Source organism: Hippocampus zosterae, chromosome 5 (genome assembly GCF_025434085.1).
Source record: "Hippocampus zosterae strain Florida chromosome 5, ASM2543408v3, whole genome shotgun sequence".
NCBI classification, from domain to species: domain Eukaryota; kingdom Metazoa; phylum Chordata; class Actinopteri; order Syngnathiformes; family Syngnathidae; genus Hippocampus; species Hippocampus zosterae.
Genome location: NC_067455.1, coordinates 7,248,745 through 7,268,877, shown reverse-complemented (window position 1 = coordinate 7,268,877; position 20,133 = coordinate 7,248,745). Strand labels below are relative to the sequence as shown.

The following is a 20,133-nucleotide window of genomic DNA, read 5'->3' as shown; positions in this document are numbered from 1 at the left end:
TGACCCAATTCTTTTGGCCAAACTTAAGTTTTTGTTTGGATGCTTTTAACTTCCACCCAAATACTTTTGAGCAAACTCCATTTTTTCCCCCCACTTGTCTCAATACTTGGAGACTTTGAAGTATTTAAACAGATTAGGTGACCACCACATGTGTTCCCATGAGGCAGCGGTGGTGGCATTTTTCCAGACAGGCAGGGAAGGATGTAATGGAGGTGGTAAGGGTGAGGAGTTTGACTGGTCCTGGTTGTGCGGCCCCCTCTCAACCCCCCCCCCCCCCCCACCTCTCCTTTATCTCCTCTCACCGGAGCTGTCTGGATGGACAGAACCAGCCTCCCCAAATCTTTGACTCTGTATCTGGAGCTCCACCTGAACAAGATGAAGTAAGTACTCTTTTTGGTGATTATATCTGATAATAGTACTTGAGATACTTACAAAATATTGAGATGTGGTATTTTAGCAGTATATACATTCTGTACTAAGAGCATCATCACAATATGAGGATCCATTCATTGAGTTTGTTCTCTTCTGTTATGTTGTAAACTAAATTGACCACTTTGATGTATCATTAAAAAAATATTTTTTAATATACTGTATATGTACAGTATATACCCAAAAATCAATTGAAATGCATTGCCAGTGATGCAATTGGCAGAAATAAAATGTGTCCTAACGTATACATGGTTATTTTGTAGACGCGATTCATCTTCAAATTAGTATAAAAGTGTGGAAATCTTTAAACTGCAACGATGATCTCCAACCAGTCACTTACCAGGCCGCACAGACAAAGTAGGGGGGACAATTTATTTTAGTTTTTCCCTTTCCCATACAAAACATCATCAATGAATGGTTGCCGGTCCACAAAATATCTATACTACCATGGAAAGAGTCTCTGACGGGCCAAAGTCCTCTAACAACTGAACGAGAATACATTTTACTATTTCTGCTGTGTTATTCTCAGTGTGCCGGAAATGTCGCTGGTCAACATGACATATAAAAGATAAAACACTGAAAAAAAAATCAGCAAGAGGTTAAAGGAGATGATAGGCTAAATCAGCATTTTTTTATCCCCTCCACAGTGGGTTATTTGAAAATTACTTATCAGCATTTTATTTATCCCCTCCACAGTGGGTTATGTGAAAATTACTAAAATGTTTTACGCAATGTAGCTTTAATTGTTGTGACCATGTTTGCGATATACTTGCATTTCAACAAATTTTTGGCCATTCACTCAAAATTCAAAGACTCAAGGTAACTTTCCCACATGCTAATTCTGTTAGCTAGTTGGCTAGACGGCTCCTTAACTGTAACGCAATCCTATTCCACAACAAAGGTTGGAATTCTTAATTGTACAAGTGGAGTCACATATATCCCACCCCCCACACCGCTTTCGTCTTCACATGACAGTTCCTGGCAAAGTGTGATTGGCCTCTTGTTTCTCTTTTCTCCCTGACCAAAAAAAAAAAAGTCTATTGAGCCTGTTGTGATGTTTGTGCGTGCCTCCATGTTGCCTGGAGGCAACCTCTCTGCGACCACTCGGCCTCTTTTAGCATGCTTTGTTGGATCAAAAAGCAAAACTGACGTTATTTAGAAAAGTCATATTTAGCGAAATGTACATACATTTTAGGATTTGTCTATTTTCTTTGCCGTATCCCAACCATTTGATAGGTGCACTACTGCCACCAAATGATCTGAAGCTCGCCAAAAATCACGCCTATACTCTTCATTAGACGCGTGTCGCTGTTTATTTTAAATCATAATACTTCCAAAACAAAATAACATCTGTAGTACATTAGTAGTGGCCAAATTTGGGCACATTCACTTTTGTCAAAATAGTGTGTATTTTAATCATCAACAAAGAACAATCCAGCAAGAAAGTATCTATACAAAACTAATTACGCTGTATTTTAATACAGTAAATCAATGCAGTGGTGAAGGTTTAAAAAAAAAGGGTCCTAATGAATGTGTTAATGCGAACAAAGAACAAGTTGAGCTTCTTTTCAGGCCAAGAGAATAAATTAGGGGGAAAAACTACTGGGAAAACGTTCCTTAACCGGAAGTTTTCTGGGATAATGCTGAGTTCAAAGAACTAAACGACATTAAATCTGATGTTGTCAGTCACTCAGTAGGGCTGACTTTTCAGTTCACGCCTCCTGAGGACTTTTACGACCAATTAAAATTCATCGCACACACTGGGCTACTGAATTAAGATACAAAGATCGTATTGCTTTTGTGGTTTGTTGGTGTTTGTGAGTCCAACTATTATATCACCAATACATGTCAGGGTAAATATCAAATATTGGCGAACATGAAAACAACATTTTCATAAAAAATGTTTGCAATCTTGTTTTCTTCAGACAGGCGCGTCTCTCCGTCATGTTGGCCGCCCTCACTCTCCTTGTTCTACCACTGTCCTCGACCACCCAGCCCAATCCAGGTAAAATGACTTGAAGGAATCAATCCACAGAGTCAAAAAAGGCAACGTACATCACGCGCGGGCACATACACTATGACTTGCTCACAGTCCATGATAAAATGCTACAGTGCATAATGGGAAAATAGACATCTACAAATAATCCAAATAGTCAAAAAATATATTGCCCACAGCATGCAAAACAACAAAAAACAGAATGATTGGGATCGGAATAATCCTCACCATTCTGCAGGATGGAATTGAACACATCTTGAAATAATCCACAGAGTAAAAAAAAAAAAAACAATGCCATGGCTTGCATGACAACACATTATTAATGCAATGACTAATCTTCCGGCGGCCCGGTAGTCCAGTGGTTAGCACGTCAGCTTCACAGTGCAGAGGTACCGGGTTCGATTCCAGCTCCGGCCTCCCTGTGTGGAGTTTGCATGTTCTCCCCGGGCCTGCGTGGGTTTTCTCCGGGTACTCCGGTTTCCTCCCACATTCCAAAAATATGCAAGGCAGGCTGATTGGACACTCTAAATTGTCCCTAGGTGTGAGTGTGAGCGCGGATGGTTGTTCGTCTCTGTGTGCCCTGCGATTGGCTGGCAACCAATTCAGGGTGTCCCCCGCCTACTGCCCGGAGACGGCTGGGATGGGCTCCAGCACCCCCCGCGACCCTAGTGAGGATCAAGCGGTTAGGAAGATGAATGAATGAATGAATGAATGAATGAATGAATGACTAATCTTCCAGTTATTACACCACCTTGAACAATTTAAATTAACAGAGCAACTGGAAATAACTGTGAAAAAGAGTGAAAAAAAAGTCCACAGATGCTTGGCTATGCACGGCAATATAGACTTCTCAATCATGAATGTGATCATGTCTCTTGCCACTTAATCACCATTGCCGATAACTGCTACCTTGCACGATAGAAATAGAGCGACTGAAAATCATCCAGAGAGTTAAAAAAGTTCACACCATCCTCACTCGCTCGGTGCGCTGTAATGTCACATAAAAAATGCAATCACTCCTCTTTGGAACAACCACCTTGCATAGAAAGAATAAACAGCATATACAAATAATACAAATAGTTAAAAAAATAAACACCACGTTGCACAGTAAAAATAAGGACAAACATATGTAGTCCAAAAAAACAAACATGTTTTTCCTTGCAGATGACACAAACCTCCTACATGTGACCATCGCGTCCGGCCCAAAAACTACAGGCGAGCTGGGTGCCACACTGACATTGCCGTGTCTGGTGTCCCTGGCCCGTCCGCCACCCGGCCTGGTCACCAACGGCCGGTGCGCCGCCCTTTCTCTGCCTCGCGTCAGGTGGAGCTTGGTTGGCCACGACGATGATAAGGAGACCGAGATACTGGTGGCCCGTGGCGACAGCGTGCAGGTGAGCGAGGTCTATCGGGGCCGAGCCTCGCTACCGCATTACGCCGTCTCCCCCGTTAACCTGACGCTCCGGCTGGAGGGGCTAAGGCACAGTGACGCCGGCGAATACCAGTGCCATGTACAGCAGGGAGTCGACCACGGCCATGATGTCACCCAGGTCCAAGTCAAAGGTCAAATACAGGCTAAAGTAACCACGCTATAAAGCAAACAGAACTATTGAGGATAACCCAGTCAACCGATACGCAGGTTTGGTGTTCCATCATGGGGATCTGTCAAGAAGTCCCCATGCCTTCACCTTTGAGCGGGCCCGCGAGGCTTGTGTGGAGATCGGGGCCCAGATGGCCATGCCGGAGCAGCTTGAGGCGGCTTACCACGGCGGATATGAGCACTGCAACCCAGGTTGGCTCTCTGACCGCTCAGTTCGGTAAGTAGGAGGCAATTCCACTCTAAACCAGTTTGAAAACTGTTTAAAATCAGTTCAAAACCCGGTTGAAGCCATTTCAAAACCACTGTAAATTATGTGTTAAACCTATTTCAAGTAAGTACAACTACTTTGACAACGTATGAAATCGACGTCAAACCAATTTCAAGTTTTGACATAAAAGCAATTGGAATCGGTTTAGAACACGAAATCACTGAAATCTTGTGTAGTTCATTTGAAATCTGTGTAAAGCAAATATGAAATATGCGTCGAGCAATTTCAAATCGTTAAAAATGGAAAAACTAACCAATTTGAAATCAATTTAAAGTTGGTGCAAAATCAATTTGAAATCTAGTTTAAAGTTTTGAATCTGTGCAAAAGCATTTTGAAACCACTTTAAATGAGTGGAAATCACTTGGAAACCCATTTGACACCAGTCCCTCTTGTCAGGTATTCAGTACAGAAGCCAAGAGAGGACTGCTTGGGCATTATGCAAGGTCTTCCAGGAGTGAGGACCTTTGGAACGTTAGAACCTGAGCAGCTCTTTGATGTCTACTGCTTTGTGGGCCACACCGCAGGTCTTTATTCGATTGGATACTTTTCACATTCAAATGAAAATACGATTCCATGACAAATATTTCCACAAATCCATATCCACCAGGTGAGGTGTTCCATGGCTCGGCCCCCCGTGGTTTTACCTTTGGGGAGGCCAAAGCGTACTGCCTGAGTGAAGGTGCCGAGCTAGCCACCCTCGCCCAACTATATGCAGCCCGGAACGACGGACTGAGCCACTGTGGCTCAGGGTGGCTGAAGGACGGCAGCGTGCGCCAACCCATGGCCACCACTGGGGTGCGCTGTGGGGAGGAACCAGGAAACAAGACGGACTTCCCTGAAGCTCACAGTCGCCAAGACGTCTACTGCTTCAGAAGTATTTTTTTTTTTTAAAAAGCATTTCAAGTCTTTTCCCTCACAGTCATGTGATCTTTAATTTCCAGTTATTCATGACGACCATCACTTTGCACAAAATAAACAAGTGCATACTCTCCTTGTGTGGTCAAGACTGACAACAAATGTCTATTTTTCTCCAATGTCAATGATCTCTACACTTCATCTGCACTTTTTCCTCTCACCACTGAGCCAAAGCGTGTCACCCATCTTCTCTCCACAGCAGAAACAAACGCTGCAAGTGAGGAGGTTCAAACACTCCATTCTGTCACGCAAGGCCCGCTGAAGACAGAGTCCTGGACTACAGTTGATCCCCAGTTGGCGCCTGAGCTTTTCATGACAAAGGCAATGTTTGGATCAGAGGACCTCAGCAGCCCCTCGGAAGAACGTCAGAACACTTCTACTGCTGATACTAGTACCAGAAACATGGCTTTGACGTCATCTCACATTGAAGAAACAAGGTCCTTATCCACAGTGTCGCTCACTTTAGAGAACAACAAAACATTTGAAGATCATCCACAATCTGGAGAGGCGATCCGAATGGCCGACTCTTTGGTTACTACGGAAACCAAAGCCATCAGCTCCACTGAACCACCTTTGGAATCAAGTAAGTCAAACTGCTTCACACTTGTGTTGCATGGAGTCCACCATCTCCGTAAGATGTTGTACAAGATCAGGATTTTCCAACTACATTATAATCTCTTTTATGAGCAGTTGATAGGTGCCAGAAGTTGGAGGACTCTGTGCAACAGAGAAGTGAAGCATTTTTCAGAAACAATGTTCATACAGAAAAATATTAGTTGAACAATTTATAGTAAAGCAACTGCAGTTTAACAGAAGTGGTTATCTGGACAGGTGAAGCGCTTTCTGCTGTGGCGTCCGTCACGCCAGCGACACCTGTGATCCAGACAGTTGAGGTCGTCACAGTTACTGACTTCAGTTCTGACCGTACTCCCCCTGCCTTGACCTTAGCCTCTGGGATTCCATCTAGCGCCACATATACCTTCATCTCAGACAGTATGGGACACCTGGAAGCTGTTCAACATACCACAGACAAAGATGGAGACAAAGCTAAAACGGAAACCGCTGCCAAAGCATCCAATGACTGGTCGGGAGAAAGTCCAGAAGCAAAACCGAAATCTGCATCAAATTTGACGGATTCACCGGACCACCACACTGATCCCAGAACACCTCCTCCGTCGAAGAATATTTCCTCCCCACTGCAGGAGTCCGGATTCCTTATGGAGTCCAACCATCCACGTCCTGTTGCATTGAATGAAGCTACTCACACCACCCGAAGACCAGACGGAGGACAAGAGAAGACTGGAACTGATGTAGTCTCTGTTCAAAAATGTTCCGGGTGTCCCCTTAAAGATCAAACCATGGAGGCCGTAACCGATCCGACTGTGATCAGGAAAGAGCCCACATTGGCCATGGCTGCCAAACAGGAAGTCATCCAAGGTAACATGCTGTCAATGAAATGACATTTAAAAATTAATCAATAAACTAAATGTATTTTTTTAAAAAGAAAACTAAGTAAATAAATAAATATATCGAGGCAACAAAAATGCTGAACTGACACTGTACTGATTTTACTTTCTACAACCACCCAAAAAGAATATCCCTCATTTCGTGGATGCATGTCATTTTATGCATGAAGTAACGGCGCCCTCTAGTGGTAAAGTTCCTTAAATCCATAACCTTTGGATTTGAGACACTCAATGCCCACAAAATTGCAGTTTTTTTGTTCAGTTGCAACTGTAACAGAACACATAAAACACAGGAATCACCCTACCTAGTACGCTCTACTAATGAATTGTTCTTTGCAGACCTGTGCGGGCAGAGTCCATGCTTGAATGGCGGCACATGCCTAGATGGAGACACTCCCAAGTGCATCTGCCTGCCCGGTTACGGCGGCGCCTCCTGCCAGTCAGGTAAGGAAGGTCCTCCCCACCTGAATGTGAACATCTCACCCGTATTGCTTCTCACCCTGCAGATTTGAAGGCGTGTGAGGCCGGCTGGGAGAAGTTCCAAAGCTTTTGCTATCGTCATGTAAACACGCGGCAAAGCTGGGAGGGGGCAGAACAACACTGTCGGACCATTGGCGGACACCTCATGTCCATCATGACCCCTGAGGAGCAACATCACATCAATGGTAAAGGATGAATCGTTTTGTAAAGAGAGGCATTTAGGAGGTCATTTAAAATGGCCGCCTCAAACAAAATGGCTGACAGCGTCTTTTCGTGAGAAGCTTCTTTGGGACTTTTTCATCTTGACAAATTCCAAATTGCCAAGGGAAGACGGCAATATTCATATTGCGACATAAAACTGCTTTTGATACTGATTTTGAAAAAAATGCCTGGGTGCTGCCTAACCAATAAGGGTCCTTGGAAATGTCCCTAAGACGGATATTTCAAACCACAATGTCAGACTTCTTCTGTCTTTTGGGGAATAGCTTTTTGAGACTTTGTCACGGCTGTACTCATGATAGACAGGCCTACCAAAATTCATGTTGCTACGTGAAAATAGCTTAAGAGACAAATGTGCATTATGTAAGTGAAAGAGATAAACATGCCCTCCCGCATCCTTGACATAGAGCTTGATGTAGTAGATCGGTTCCATTCTTTAAATAAACACCAGATGCTTTTCTCTATCTGGAGAGAGAAATTCTACCTGGAAATCGGTTCGACACATCTTCCGCTTGCGCATTCCTCCGTTTCACGCTTCGCGACCTCCAAAGTGATGACGTTGTTTTGGAAGTGTTGTTGATGAGACACAACATCAGTCTTTAATGTTACTTGGATGTGGTCGGTGTTTGGTCTGTACCCCAGGAAACTCAAGATTGTATCTGACGTTCTGCTATGACTCAATTGTCACCATGGAGGTCTTAAGAGTTACTCAGGAAATTATCCTTTTTAAGAACTTTTGGTGTATTGCAACTGGTCACATGTTAGCTGAGTCTCAATAACCTTGTGAACTTGATAACATAGTATTGCTAATGCTCACTGACTGTCGATCCATACTCAGGTTGCTGTCCTGATCATGTTAGCATAGCAGTTGTTTTCTAGTTAGTCATTTGATCAAAGAAAAAAAATACCAACAAGGAAATACAGAATGAGAAATCTAAGAGGTCAGCAGGGGGAAAAAAAACAATTCTAGACTTAAGCTTCTGCACAGAACACTTGTACTTTGAAGTGCTTTCTCTATCCTGGTAGGAATTTTGCTAAATGCTAGCATGTGGACGTTAGCATTTTATCCACGCGCTGTACGCTGTATGTCAGCATACCAACTCGCAGCATGTTAGCATGATTCACTCTGTCATCCAAATTTTCATTATTTTGACCTTAGATAAATACAGAGAATATCAGTGGATCGGACTGAATGACAAAACCATCGAGGGAGACTTCCGCTGGTCCGACGGAAACCTTCTGGTGAGGACGTTTTCATCCATTGACTCTTTCCTGTAAGATCTGCCCGTGACGTAGATGTTCTTTCTGCCCAAGATCTACAACAACTGGAACAGAGGGCAGCCCGACAGTCACTTCCTGTCCGGCGAGGACTGTGCCGCCATGGTTTGGCACGATGGCGGGCGCTGGAGCGACGTGCCCTGCAACTATCATCTTTCTTTCACATGCAAGAAGGGCCTTTGTGAGTGGCTCTACTACAAAGAAATAAATTATTCGATGAACCAATTATTTAATTTAAATTGATAAATATAAATACAGATACAAAAATATCAGTTGGGAATGAAAAATAGTTTATTATATTCATGATTTAAAAAATTATTGACAATAAGTTCCTTCCGAATTATTCAAATCAATAATTAAATAATTACTAATATTAAATGTGTACTGAATATAAAATTCTTATCGATGTATCCATTATTTCTGTGATAGAAAAAAAACAAACTAACCAAATATTTAATTAGATAAATAGATACTAAATGTTTAAGATTAAAATTTATACGGGTGGTAAAAGTTTTTATTTTATGAATATATTATTTGCAATAAATAAATGAACGAATGCTATAATGAAATAAATGAAAGAAAAAAAATCTAATCAAAAATAGACTTTTGAATGAACAATGTTTAGGAAAAATAGCTAAAGGAAGATGGCAAATATTTTTATATTTTTACTGCTCATGCTTGTTGTCCACCAGCATCCTGTGGGGAGCCTCCTGCGGTTCCAAACGCCATGCCGTTTGGGAAGACGCGGACACACTATGAGACCTTCGCCAAGGTACGCTACCGCTGCCACGCGGGCTTCATGCAGAAGCTGAACCCCATTATCAGCTGCCTGCCTGACGGCCGCTGGGAGGAGCCCTTGATCATGTGCCTGCCAGGTAAACAACACTTTGGACAAGTACTAATGCTAATATTAGATGCACACACGCGCACACACATATATATATATCATGTCTGTTTCGGCTGCTTCACCTGCAGACCATCGGTTCAGTTCAACTGCTCGCCCCCTCTCCGAGGAGGTGGAAGAGGCCACCCCGGCGGTCACCACGGTTATCCACGCTCAAAGCAGCTCTCTGCTCTCAGCACATTAAGAAGAACGTCACATCTTCCAAACTGAAACTAACCTTAGGTTTCTGCCTAAAAGCGCTGTAACCCAAATGCTACGGTCGAGTTACATAAACGAGCAATTTTAGCATCGCTGTCATTGATGAACGGTGTTTGGGGTTTTTGTTCACGAAAAGCGGTCTATTTTATTAAAGCAAATATGGCGGAGCATTTGTGCTTTATTTCTTATTATCTCTGTGTGTTTTTATTTTACAACCAATGGGCAAGCAAAAAAAATATACTGAAAGTGTGTTTGTAAAATAATGTATTTGATATAATTTATACATACAAGTTTATATATTTTTAGATCGAAACATTATCACACACACACAGACAGACACACATATGTGTGTGAATATACGGCTACAGAATATTAATCATGTCTCAGCTTCAGAAAAGAGGTGAACTGTTTTCATATTATTGTAATTTTTTTTTTTACTTTACTTCCCCTTTAATGAATGAGATGATCTGAATAAAAACAAAAATCGGATTGATACATTTTGTGGAAACATTTTGAGCGTGATACAGCTTAAATGAATGCAACAAATCTTACAGGACACTTTCAAATGATTAGAATCATTATTAGGCTTCTGAAAAGGTGTAAATGCTCAATCGGCCGGATAATGAAATGGAGCAGCCCCCTGGTACGAGGAGAAGACTTCTGACTACCTATAGCAATAAGCTCCGTAAAGGTGTGATGTATTATTGGGAAACCCAAAAGAGCGCACTCCGGATTCGGGGATGCCGCCGCAGCGCGCCCTCGGAGTGCCAATGGGGAATCGCACGCTGCCGTCACGCAGCCAGCCGCCATCACATCGGTCATAGCCTCGGAAATGCCAGGCGGCGTACAGTTGTCCCACCAATGCCAGCTCGGCGCCCCGACGGCCACATGCCTGCCCGGCCTGCTCCAGAGAGAATGCGCCCGGGATGTAGAAGACGGAACCTGTAACAGCACATGAGGGAAAATAAGATAAGATAAGATATCTTTTATTCGTCCCACACTGGGGACATTTACAGCCTCCAGCAGCAAGAATGTATGTAGAAAGAAGAAAGGAGAAAAAGAGAAAAAAAACAACAAACATTGTTGGATTGTTTCCAAGGATGAAAGTAATTAACGTATGAAAAAACAAGTTTATTTATTTATGCTTGGCCAAGAAACAACGTTCTGAAAAAACCCCAACTTTTTTTCTTAAAATACATTTTCCGGGGGAAAAACACGTCTAAACTCACCTGCAGTCAAGGAGGTGAAACAGAATGCGTCGAAGCGGTCTCTGTTTTTGTCTTTGGGGGAGTAGCTGCGAATGCCTGGATGCCTTTGGGCCCCACAGGCTGGGCGAGGGCTGATGATGGGGTAGCGGACGCTTCCATCCTGGAGCCATCCCGCTTTGCACCAGTCCAAACCCTCCGTCCAGGCTGTACCAAATAACATGTAAACTCTATTCTTTCCATAAAAAAACCCTTTCACAGCGACTTTCCCAACAAACTGCCTCATCAGAGGTGAACCAATGATTTAGGTCATTGCTTTCAACCCAAACAACTATGACCTGTGAGTGTCAGGTTGGACAGTAGGCCGTGAGAAGTCGGCTTTGATGGCCACTGTGAAAGGGGCTAAACTTTGTAAAACAAGACATTGCCGTTGCAGCTTTCTGCATTCAGATAATTACGTTTGTGATGACGATTGCATTCAACACAAACACCCAAGCGGATTTCTGTTAGCATATGTTAGCATTAAAGGGTAAGTCGCCTCCAACAGTTTTTTAACGTGTTTGTTTTTGTTTGTTTGTTTTGTTTATTGAACATAAAACATATACAGTAATAATTTGATAGAAAATAAGGTAGATAAAAAAGTAAAAGGAAAGAAATCAGTCTTCATTCAACACAGTTATTATGTTCAAGGGAGTAGGATGAAGTAAAAAACTTATCTAGTCCTACCCCGTTATGTGTTTATATCTACTAAATCATTTTTATATCAATCAGAAAAGAAAAAGTAAGAAGAAGTCTCCATTAAGGCTCATACTTTACCCTTAATCGAGATATTTTCACAACTTTTGGTTTGTATCGGGATTATATACATCCTCACCCTGGCACTCTTGTGTCAATTTTCTCTTGTATTCATAATGGATATTTCAATACCTTTCTCTATTTATCAACTTAGTTCTGATTTATCATTATATTTAATGTTTAGAATTTATCATTTTAACTCTGATTGACGTAGGTTGTTTGTACTATTTTTTTGAATTTGTTTTTGAAATCAGCAAGCGATTTACTAATTTTTAGGTCAGTTTAGAGATTATTCCACATATTAACACCTTTGCTAGATACACTTCTTGGCTGGATGTTTGTTCTTGTTTTGAGTTTTTTGAATAAGTTGGTACCTCTTAATTCATAGTTGCTTTCTCGAATTTCAAAAAACTTCTGAATGTTTTGGCAGAGCAGGTTATTGTGTGCTTTGTACATTAATTGGGCGATTTTAAAGTCAACCAGGTCATAAAATTTCATCGTATTTAATTTGATAAATAGTGGATTTGTGGGTTCCGTATATTTTGATCTATTAATAATTCGAATTGCTTTTTTTTGTAGTTTGAGAATAGGGAGTGTAATGTTCTATGTGGCCCCACTGGTCCATATTGCAGTTGGGGCATATGGAAAAAGCAGCAAAATCTATTTCAGGCGGCGGCCATTTTGCCACCTGCTGTTGACTGAAAATGACATCACGGTATGTCAAAGCTCAGGTAACGACCGATCACGGCTCACCTGTTTCCTGAGTTTGGCCATGTGACATTCACAAGTTTTTGTTTATATTGTCTGTCTGCATATGTTGCTAGAATTTGTGTTTGAATATTAGTTCTTGAAAGTTAGCCTGCCTATGGCTTTTTCCATCAAGTGTTAGCATTAAGCTAGTTACGTGGTTTGGTTAGAATTCACCACGTGTTGTTTTCTGTTTAGTTTTACAGCAAACTACAACTTGTTGTCTAAATTCACTTCACATGAGAGGCTCTGGAAGGTAAGAACATGGGTTCAATGTGGGGGAAAAAACTGTAATATGCCATTAATAATACCTCGGTAGAGTTGCTCATAGGAGGCAAGAGTGCCGTCCTGTTCCTCACACGCCACTTCGGCCTCACGGAACGTCATCCTGTAACGGCCTTTATGACTCTGATACGGAAAAACCACACCTGAAGACAAGAAGCCCGTGACAATTAGTCAACAATAGAGGAAGCTCACCAGAGCTCTGGTCAGTGTTATGCAGTCAGAGTCTTTTTTTTTTTTAAACAAGCATTTTTGTTATTATTTCACACATACACACTGAAGGACCAGGTCCAAAACTCACTGCCCGCCACAGCCTTACCTTCAATCCTGAGCGTCACCACCACACTCTCATCCTCAATGTCGTTGATGAGCTCGCATCGGTATCTACCGCCGTCTCGCAGTTGCAGTCCGCCGAGCTGCAGGGAGGCATCCATGTTATGGGCCCACCGCAAGGATGCCCGGGGGCCGAGCCGGCCGTGCCGCCTGAAGGCATGAGCGTTGGAAATCATAACGATGTTCTCCGGGCCCACGTGTCCCAGTTCCAGCTTGGTCCACTTGACCTTGTAGTGGTCAGGTTTATTCTTCAGGATGCACGGTAACGTAACGTTCTCGCCCCGACGGCCGACAACCTCGGCGTAAACGGGCGGCTCAAGGAGGTACTTCAGCTTGGAGGGGGATGTCGAGGGGGATGGGATGTTATGAGCTATGAAGGAGAATTAAAGCAGACTTATTGCTTGTTACTATCCGCATCTGGAGCACTTTAATGTGAAATGCTATCACTGGGCGAACGGGAATTAACATTGTGATAATTATCAACCACCATTTTTTATATTGAAACGTAACCATGTCAGACAAAAGAAAAATAAGAATAATTGACAGCTTGTGTAATGTGCTCAATGTGATAGCTGGCGGCGCACACAGTACTAGCGGTAAGATAAATTCCTCCCAAATCTCATCTCATTCATCATCTTGTACCCGAGAGCAGAGTCACAGAGCAGGCCAGGCAGCTCACAAGAAGAACCAGGGAGGCACTCATGATGATGGAAAAGCCACGCTGGGTTCCTTCAAGTCACCTTTTGGCGCACAAACATTTGTTTTTTCTTTTACACAATAACAATGTTACAATTCGAGATTAACTCCAGGAACATATCTTACATGGTGAAGATTTCTGAAGAGGACTCTCGCTTAAGCCGATCTATTTGTGTCGAGCTTTCTCTTTGACAAATTTATCTTGGAGAAAGGGATAGCTGGGTGCATTAATACAGATACATCGACATTATATTTAAACACCACATTCATAAAAGCATAAGTGGAAGAAAATGGTGGATGGATAGATTAACAAACCATCTGCAAATCGTCATCTCAGTATAGATTTGATTTTCAAAAAACATGATCGTCTGACTTACCCCAAATACTTTGAGTCAAAAGTGGATTCCCTGTCGTCAATTCAAATTGTGTTCAGCACTCCTCACGTATGTCGGTACACTGTCTCGCCCTGTCTCTCGCTTTCTCCTCATGCTGGTCATGTGGTCAAGCGAGCATCATTGTCATGCTCCAGATGTTAATGACTACCAGGGCGGGTTCGCGGCTTTTCTGTTGTGTTGTTGTGCCACTCAAATCAGAATATTGTTGACGAACCATGAGACAACAGTCAGCTTTCTGACACCGCACAGCACTTTTAACACCATATTGCCTTGATAGATCCAGAACATAATCAAACACTCCCTTTTGAGTGTTTAATTTCATGTCTGTAAAAATATTGTAGAGCTGATGTGACTTGTCAGAAGTTCCAATTTTGTCTCTTCTAGGGCCATTCACCCAGAAGATCTGTGACCTGTCGATGTATAGTGTGGCAAAATCCAGTCTTATCAGACACTCAGTTTTGATTTGAGACTTGACTGAGGCAAAATAAATAGACATTTGCCCTTCATTGAATTCTTAGCAGGAGTAACTGGTGTTTTCTACACCATGCAATTGTGACATAACAGTTCATGTCCTATAGGAGGCTGAGCTTGCGGTTTATTGACATAGGTGGACAACAAGTGTGGACAACAAGCCTTCATGTGTGTGTGTGTGTGTGTGTGTGTGTGTGTGTGTGTGTGTGTGTGTGTGTGTGTGTGTGCACGTTCCAGCCTTTGGCAGCCAGTACTGAAGCTGGCATTCACGCATCTTTATTGGTCGCTCGGTCAGAGGAAGCTGTGTTGGCTCAGTGGCACAACGACCACATTGTGACACTTTCATTGTGAGTACACACACACACGCATATACTCACACATTCACACACATCTGAGGTGGACAAAAGAGGAAATAAAGGAGTCTTTTTTTGTGTAGCCTAACCATTGTTCTCTTGATCAATGAACCTCTTCATTGGCCTCCAATTAGTATTCATACTAAAACATTCTCCTGCACTCCATCTATCTATCTATCTATCTATCTATCTATCTATCTATCTATCTATCTATCTATCTATCTATCTATCTATCTATCTATCTATCTATCTATCTATCTATCTATCTATCTATCTATCTATCTATCTATCTATCTATCTATCTATCTATCTATCTATCTATCTATCTATCTATCTATCTATCTATCATCTAGTTAGCTAGCTAGTTACATAGATCGCTATCTAGCTACCTAGCTATGTAGCTATCGATCTATCATCTAGTTAGCTAGCTAGCTACATAGATCGCTATCTAGCTACCTAGCTATGTAGCTATCTATCCATCCATCCCATGAAAAAGTCCCACAATTATCTATCCCAATAATGTTTGGTGACAAGCAAAACAATTGAATGCTTTCCCACTCGGAGGCAGAAGTTCCGATTAACCTTTGCAACCCTTCAGACGGCAGAAAAAATATATTTGTGTTAAACGAAACAGGCCCAAATTCCACATCAAAACCAACTACCAAAGAAGAGTGACTTGCTGAATTCTGAAGGTGGCTGTAAATCCTGGAGCATGGATTTTTCCTGAGACTTGTGAACATTATTCAAATCCCTTTGAAGACGATAGCACAATTTAAACATTAAAAATACCCCATGAAGCAGATTTGTCATCTCTAGTTAGAAATGCGCACAACCCCGTCTAACATGCTACACTTTGAAGAAAAGATTCTGTTTGTTTTCTTTTGAATTCTGGATGAAATAAATCCCGTAGATGTAATTAAAATGTCAGTCGTTCTGTACCTCTCTGTGACTCTTCTAGTCTCTCTGTTGCAACCTGCTGATAGTCTGTGACATTGATCACCTCTAACTTCAACTTTAATGAGCAAAATCCTTGAAACCCCCTCGTGTCTCCTGAAGAGGGTACAAATTCCCAACACAAATGTCAATGATGGCAATTTCAAATTGCAGACAGAAAACCAATTAATGAATCTTTTACAGCGAGGCTTGCCCTGTGCGGCCTCACATATCACACATACCCGAAACAGCCTTTGACCATACAGCTCGCCTTTTGACATCATGAGACCAAAATGACAACTAACAAAAACCAAACAGGTTGCAACAGATACACACAGACAGGAGGAGTCACAGAAAGGCTTAGAATCGGACATCCTCGAAAATATTCACCTCCTGTGAATTTTGATGTTCAACTTCTTGTTTGAGAACATCAAGTCACGCAAAGAGTACTCAGACGTTGAACAAGAATTCAAAAGTTTCGAAAAGGGTTTTCGTGATCCTGGAATTGAGTCCAATCTTATACATTTTTTTGTGAGTACGGTGCAGTGTGTGCCGTAGCTCAATAGAGGTTGGGAAACACTATCTCAAACTATACTTTCAGTTCAACAAGAGGCCACAGTGGCGCTGCTGTGACACGTCGTGGCTCGAGGGGCCACTCGGGCGAAAGATGAGCGGGGCCGATAGGGCGACGCCTGGTCCCGTCCCGACGGATGGCGCACTGAAGCGGTGCATAACTCGAATGATGAAACGCGTGACAAGTGTATGAAATATTTAGTCATCTGACGGCCAATAAGTCAAACATTCTTTTCCCGGAGGAGGCCAGTAGAAATATTTTGCTGTCACCGTGCTGCTGAAAGCTTGAGGGCGCTCACCTGTCTCAGTGTTATTCTGTGTACGCTTACCCGTAGCGACATGCAGATCCTCTGCTTGTCTTGACATACCTGACACACGCATGAACACATGTACGCACATAAGCTAGAGGTCTACATGCGACGTGGACCCTCATTCGACGGAAGCACTTATTTTTCTCCCGTTAATTCCTCACAAATTTTCTTTAAAAAAAGGTGGAGCACATAAAGATATTACGGAAGTTACAAATGTGTTGTCAAAATAATATGATATCCAAGATTTTTTTTTTGAATGGGGGATTTTTAATCAAATGTACAGTTAGTAAATCTATTTGATCATGATGGAATAATATATTGGAAGGAATTGAAAAATCATTCAAAACTAAATAAGTGTACAACAGAAAGTATTAGTGATAAAACACTTAAAACTCAATATTTGTATTTTTTTATACGAGTGGAAATAAATATACCCAACCATTCATCCATTTTCTGATCCGCCTATCCTCACAAGGGTGGTGAGTGCTGGAGTCTATCCCAGCTGTCTTCGGGCAGTAGGCGGGGGACACCCTGAACTGGTTGTCAGCCAATCGCAGGGCACACATAGAAAAACGACCATTTGCGCTCAGAACCACAATTTAATTGAACCTGCCCTGCATATTTTTGGAACGTGGGAGGAAACCGGAGTACCCAGAGAAAACCCACGCGGGGCAGAACATACAAACTGTACACAGGATGGCTGGAATCGGACCCTGCACCTCTGCATTGTGTGGCGGACGTGCAAACCTGTTGACCACCGTGCCGCCCCTGTAAATAAATCAATACATTTAATTATAAAATAAAAGCGGTTCACAGGCACAATGTAAACATTTAACTGTGACCCCAAAAATAATCATTGAGTAAAATAATTAAGATTAAGAAAAAAAAAAGAAAAACCTTTATTAGTCTCGCAATGGAGAAATTCCAATTAAATGTAATATTGGTTCTACAGTCATTTTTTTTGTCTGTACTGCCCAATACATGCAAAGCATGTAGCTCCATAAGTATGCATGTAAGTGTGTGCGAGTGTGTGTGTGTGTGTGTGTGTGCGCAAAGCTCCATGAAAGCCTTGGGTTGTTTTGTGTTCTTTTACAGGAACATGCCCAGCAGGTTTGGACCTGCATTTCTCTTCTTTCTTTTTTTTTTTTTTGCATCATCTGGTGCCATTGAAACCTCAGATGAACAGATTGTCTTATCAGGACGGAGGCCCTGCAGCCGGCCCCTCTGGTACCGATGCGTTGATTATCCCTTGTACTCCACAAGCAGTCGGCGCACTTCAATTTTAGGATGTTGCATGAATAACACACTCAATACACACTGCGTACAGCATGTAAACTTCATCTATGGATCAAAAAGTAGTACAGAAAATAATTCAATCGAATGGAAAGAATCAAACAGTTTCTGCATCATGAATTGTCATTATGATTGTGTAACATCACTGTGACTTTGATGCTAGCCTGTCAGTGGAAATTTACTTCGTTTGTTAGCATGAAGCTAAATATCTGAAGCAAAGCTACGAGTTTTTTTTAAATGAACGACATGTATTTTGATGTTTAATTTGGCAGTAAACTTCAATTGGGAGTAGCGTAAAATAACTTGAAGGCTCTTTTTGGAAGACTTTTTGCCGTAGAATTTGCTAAACTGAAATCGACTGAATAATAGCTCATATCAAACCTAAATGAAAGTCCGTAGTAGTTTGGCAACTTTATTTCAATAACTATTATTTGTATCAATTCACTTGACAACCATAAATAGTGACTTCAATAAAATAAGTATCTCCAATTAACTGCAAATATGTACAGGGTTAGCAATTGTCCGCCATATGTAACCGTGATAAAACAGTACATACTGAAGAGCGACTGTTAACAATTATATCAAGGGCAAATCCTTGGCATTATCTCCAGGTATGATCTGTCATGTGACGCGAGTGAGTGGTATGCATCGTGTTAGAATGTGTGTATGTGTGTGTGTGTGTGAATGTGTATCATCACAAGACCAACACGAGGTGTCAGCTATGTGTGACCAGTTTACTCATTATCCACCAAACTTGTCAGTAACTAGATTAGCATTGAAAAAAACCACAATCAGGTAATTCTGCTTTATGGTATTCAAAGGGGGCGTGGCCCGGTATCCAGTGGTTAGCACGTCGGCCTCACAGTGCAGAGGTACCGGGTTCGATTCCAGCTCCGGCCTCCCTGTGTGGAGTTTGCATGTTCTCCCCGGGCCTGCGTGGGTTTTCTCCGGGTGCTCCGGTTTCCTCCCACATTCCAAAAACATGCTTGGCAGGCTGATTGAACACTCTAAATTGTAATCAGGAAGGCGCCTTAAAATGACCACATTCAATTGTAGAGGCCTCAAAAAAGGTCTTGACAATTCTTAAATTTCATGTGTGTCTTTAAATATGTCGAAAGAAGTTTAATTTGATCATTGTGCCTTTAATAGGTCTTAAGTCTAACATGTGAACAAAAAGGCCTTGGAAAATTCCCAAAAAGTCAATATACAGTACAGTCTCTATCCCACTGAGGGCTGAACATTTGCGACTCTTGGTAAGCTAGCAAAGGCGCATTCCACGTCAGTTCTTTAAAGATATTTTTAAAGCCAGTTTTTCTAAATTGAAAACTTTTTTTTGTGGAAGGGGATGTCAAATTAACAAATATGAATAATACCTTGCACATATTTTGCTACCTTTTTGAAGATAGTGAAGACTTTATGTCATGTTTCGGTTTGTGACCAACAGGTGGTGCTGTGGGGCTTTTCCCTGCAGCTGCACACCTGTTGGTCGTTAGGTAATTAGTTCCATAGAAGGACTCCCGCCCGACCATTCTTTGTCGGGTCATTGTTTGCTCTTGGCTACTGTCATGTTTGTTTGTTGCCGTTTGTGCTCTGCTGTCAGGTTTGTTTCGGTCATGTTTTGGTCACGGTTCTGTTTTAGCTTCAGTTGTGATTTTCGTTTGCTACTTTGGACTTAGTTTGTTTTGGATTTAGTTTTCTGAGTTTTAATACAATCTTTCAAGTACACTCTGCCTGCTTTTTGGGGCCCACCACCACCTCGCTCCGTGACGACTTTAAGAGGATCTGCGACAGGGAGTGCTGTGGATGTGGTCACAGCTGACTTCAATAATGGATAATCAAAGCCATTGATTCCTTTCAGTTACTTTGAATGTGGATTGCTCGTCACCCACTGTCCGCACTTGGAGACTTTGCTCCATGTTTTTCCACTCTCCAGATAATAGTTGACATTCCTACAAATCATAACAACATTCCTCCTTTACCCTGTGGGGGGAGA

General features: G+C 42.0%; 2 protein-coding genes across 4 annotated transcripts; one reads left to right on the top strand and one right to left on the bottom strand.

The window, feature by feature from the left end:
• The first annotated feature begins 235 nt into the window (after positions 1-235).
• Positions 236-9,934, top strand: bcan (brevican). Of its 3 annotated transcripts, XM_052066342.1 has the most exons (15): positions 236-380; positions 2,355-2,434; positions 3,590-3,819; positions 3,898-3,988; positions 4,065-4,242; positions 4,690-4,817; positions 4,901-5,167; positions 5,408-5,791; positions 6,040-6,645; positions 7,014-7,118; positions 7,181-7,339; positions 8,533-8,615; positions 8,688-8,832; positions 9,344-9,526; positions 9,627-9,934. In XM_052066342.1, the coding sequence occupies exons 1-15, from the start codon at positions 316-318 to the stop codon at positions 9,737-9,739; spliced, it is 2,817 nt and encodes a 938-aa protein (XP_051922302.1). In that variant the 5' UTR covers positions 236-315; the 3' UTR covers positions 9,740-9,934. The 3 variants fall into 3 exon arrangements, with proteins under 3 accessions (XP_051922302.1, XP_051922303.1, XP_051922301.1); XM_052066343.1 differs by having other exon boundaries at positions 3,590-3,988; positions 6,157-6,645; XM_052066341.1 differs by having other exon boundaries at positions 3,590-3,988.
• Positions 9,935-10,085: 151 nt separating this feature from the next.
• On the bottom strand, positions 10,086-13,985 carry hapln2 (hyaluronan and proteoglycan link protein 2). Its single transcript, XM_052066367.1, has 6 exons — positions 13,929-13,985; positions 13,758-13,836; positions 13,102-13,485; positions 12,812-12,928; positions 10,983-11,165; positions 10,086-10,695 (listed from the first exon to the last, which is right to left on the bottom strand). Exons 2-6 carry the CDS (start codon positions 13,816-13,818, stop codon positions 10,418-10,420), a joined length of 1,023 nt encoding a protein of 340 aa, XP_051922327.1. The 5' UTR covers positions 13,819-13,836; positions 13,929-13,985; the 3' UTR covers positions 10,086-10,417.
• Positions 13,986-20,133: the final 6,148 nt, after the last annotated feature.

Bases quoted from the DNA above. Each gene is read 5' to 3' on its own strand.
- bcan (XM_052066341.1), top strand. From the start codon at position 316: ATGGACAGAACCAGCCTCCCCAAATCTTTGACTCTGTATCTGGAGCTC. The intron at 6,646-7,013 runs GTAACATGCTGT...TGTTCTTTGCAG, and splicing joins CAAACAGGAAGTCATCCAAG to ACCTGTGCGGGCAGAGTCCA. The intron at 9,527-9,626 runs GTAAACAACACT...CTTCACCTGCAG, and splicing joins CTTGATCATGTGCCTGCCAG to ACCATCGGTTCAGTTCAACT.
- hapln2 (XM_052066367.1), bottom strand. From the start codon at position 13,818: ATGAGTGCCTCCCTGGTTCTTCTTGTGAGCTGCCTGGCCTGCTCTGTG. The intron at 12,929-13,101 runs GTAAGGCTGTGG...TCTTGTCTTCAG, and splicing joins GGTGACGCTCAGGATTGAAG to GTGTGGTTTTTCCGTATCAG. The intron at 10,696-10,982 runs GTGAGTTTAGAC...GTGCTGTTACAG, and splicing joins TTTCACCTCCTTGACTGCAG to GTTCCGTCTTCTACATCCCG.